Source organism: Diabrotica undecimpunctata, chromosome 1 (assembly GCF_040954645.1).
Source record: "Diabrotica undecimpunctata isolate CICGRU chromosome 1, icDiaUnde3, whole genome shotgun sequence".
NCBI lineage: Eukaryota > Metazoa > Arthropoda > Insecta > Coleoptera > Chrysomelidae > Diabrotica > Diabrotica undecimpunctata.
Genome location: NC_092803.1, coordinates 156,726,539 through 156,729,201, shown reverse-complemented (window position 1 = coordinate 156,729,201; position 2,663 = coordinate 156,726,539). Strand labels below are relative to the sequence as shown.

At 32.8% G+C, this 2,663-nt stretch overlaps 1 protein-coding gene across 1 annotated transcript; it reads left to right on the top strand.

Moving 5' to 3' along the window:
- The first annotated feature begins 246 nt into the window (after nucleotides 1-246).
- LOC140436035 (uncharacterized) lies at nucleotides 247-738 on the top strand. Its single transcript, XM_072524749.1, has one exon. The coding sequence runs from the start codon at nucleotides 247-249 to the stop codon at nucleotides 736-738; it is 492 nt and encodes a 163-aa protein (XP_072380850.1).
- Nucleotides 739-2,663: the final 1,925 nt, after the last annotated feature.

Here is a 2,663-nt window from a genome sequence, read left to right as displayed (position 1 = left end):
CACAACGTTCATAGCAATCGTTTTAGCCACTACTTCTCATCTCATACTCAATGTATTCCGCCTTTCTATGAACGAATTAACCGATTACTTCATAAATATAGTATAATATTTCCGACAATATACCACCCTTCCAAAAACCCTCCTCCTCCATAAACTGTAAATAAACCACCAGTAATCACTGATCTATCAAAATTTAATAAACATGAATCCCCACCAGCCTTATTAATAAACCACTTCAAAGATATTATGGATAGATTTAGCGACTACCGACAGATCTTCACAGATGTATCAAAAACAACGGACGGAGTCGGCGCAGCCATTTCCTGTAATACTCATAATGCTAAATTTAAGTTGCATAACAACTGGACTATCTCCAAAGCAGAACTATACGCAATCCTTGAAGCTGTAAAATTCATTAACAAAACGAACCAGAGAAATTACACAATCAAAACAGACTCAAAGAATGCTCTTTGTGACATCCAAAACATATACTCCAGCAACCCTATTCATAAAGACATTTACAAAGACCTTCAAAATGATGCAAAGGAAAACAAACACGTGGTATTAATATGGGTTCCATCTCATATCGGAATACACGGTAACGAGGTTGTGGACCGTCTAGCTCACGAAGCAGCGACAAGTGATGGTCAAGTGCAATTAAATAAAATAGTACCAAGTGATCTTAAATTGTGCTTAAAAAACGTAGTTACTTGTGCGTGGCAAAACAAATGGTCGTAGTGTTCCGAAAAACTAAGGCAAATTAAAGACAATGCTTTACAAAAACAAGCCTTTGTGTTACCTAGAAAAAAAACAAGTCATCTTTTCTCGACTTCGACTTGGTCACACCCGCCATACACATCTTTACCGAATTACAAGAGACAATCCTCCATACTGTAACCAGTGTCAAACCAACAGTACAGTAAAACATATTTTAACCGAATGTCAAATTTTCCAGGAAACGAGAAGTAAACTCAACCTTCCCAGCGACATAGGCGAGCTTCTTAGAGACAACAATTATCTAAACAATATTATAAAGTTTTTAACGGCTATAGGCATAAAAGATATTTAAATTAAAATCTAGTCTGTATCACAAATTACATATATCAATCTTCTTCCATTTTAGTATGTAAATAATATTTACCTTTCTTTGCTCTATAACCTCTTTGTTGTCGTCTATAACCTCAGTGGTTCGGACGACATTAAATAAATCAATAAAAAAAATCGCTTGCATGCATAAGTTAATACAAATTTTATTTAAAAATTATTTCCCGTGCCGGTCACTTGAAAATCGCCGGTCACATCAAGCATTGTATCTGAGAGAATAATTTATTCTACACAAAAAGTGCTAATGAACATTTTTATTGAAAATCATGTCGTCTACATTTTTTTCTACGGCCTGCGACGTGCAGATTCTTGATAAATCGATTTTTTCCCCCTACGAACGATACTTTTGGGGAAAGCCGAAGGATACAAGTGGTAAACTTTTTGCATATTATTTGAAGCCCCAAAAATGACATTCTTAGCAAAATTTACTTTGTTTGTAATATTTGTACGGTAACAGATTATTAATGCAATGTATTTCTTTATATTTCTATTTCATAGAATATGCTCCTGGATGCTCTTCGCCACAATAAGTTTTAAATATCAAAACGTCAAATTAATTTGTTTAATTGTGTTGTGTTTAACATATTAAAGTCATATTATCTATTGATAACAGGTTCACACTTGTATTAAATTAATAAGTTAATTTGTTTGACTTTGTTGAAAGTGATTTTTCTTTTGAATTTTTCTAATCAATGATGTTCTCATTGCAAAAAGCAAGTAAAAATGGGTAATCTAATACCGACTGATATTGCTAGGGCCGTAACAATGGTCGAACATACAGTAAAGTTACTGCGATATTTGATACATAACCATCAATCATCCACCTGTGTGTAAATTGTTGGGGACAATTTAACAACAACACGAAGGGGGCAAAAGAGAATACGAGTAACCACAGCTGTATAGTTATGATCGAAGTGGTGATTTTGTACCCACGAGAAAATCTAAATTTTTATCTTAATTACGTTAAAACAATTAAATTTTAATTTTAATTTTAATAGAGATTATGGGATTAAGTCGAGTGTTTAAGAAGTGCACGGGGTCATGGAAAAAACTAAATACTTATAAGTATTCAGAGCAATAAAAAAAAATTTCTAGATAGTGGAATAACGTGAATAAGTACAAAATTGTCAAAAGTGTTAAACTTAAGATAATTGAAAAGCTATTTAATTTGCAAGAAAAGATTTTCTCGAAAAACTTTAAAGTATATGAAACCTACTTAAGTATATTATACTTATATGACAGCGTAATCATAAGCTATTGGAACAACATTTTAATGATAAAAATCTTAAAAAAAACCCTACAGAAATCAAACACTATAGACTTACAAGCCTCCTCTGCCATTTGTATAAACTCTTAGGCTAAAAAGGCTACTTTGGGTTTAAACTGGGCTACAAAGAAACTAAACCTCTATCAACCAATAGAACAAGCAGGATTTCGCTCAGATTACGGTACCAATGATTATGTTATAGCTCCAAAAACCTTTTCTACCTTTCCATAAACAAATACTCTTCCCAACAGAAAGTTATTTTGATAGTTCCCAAATTCTACATGACATTTCT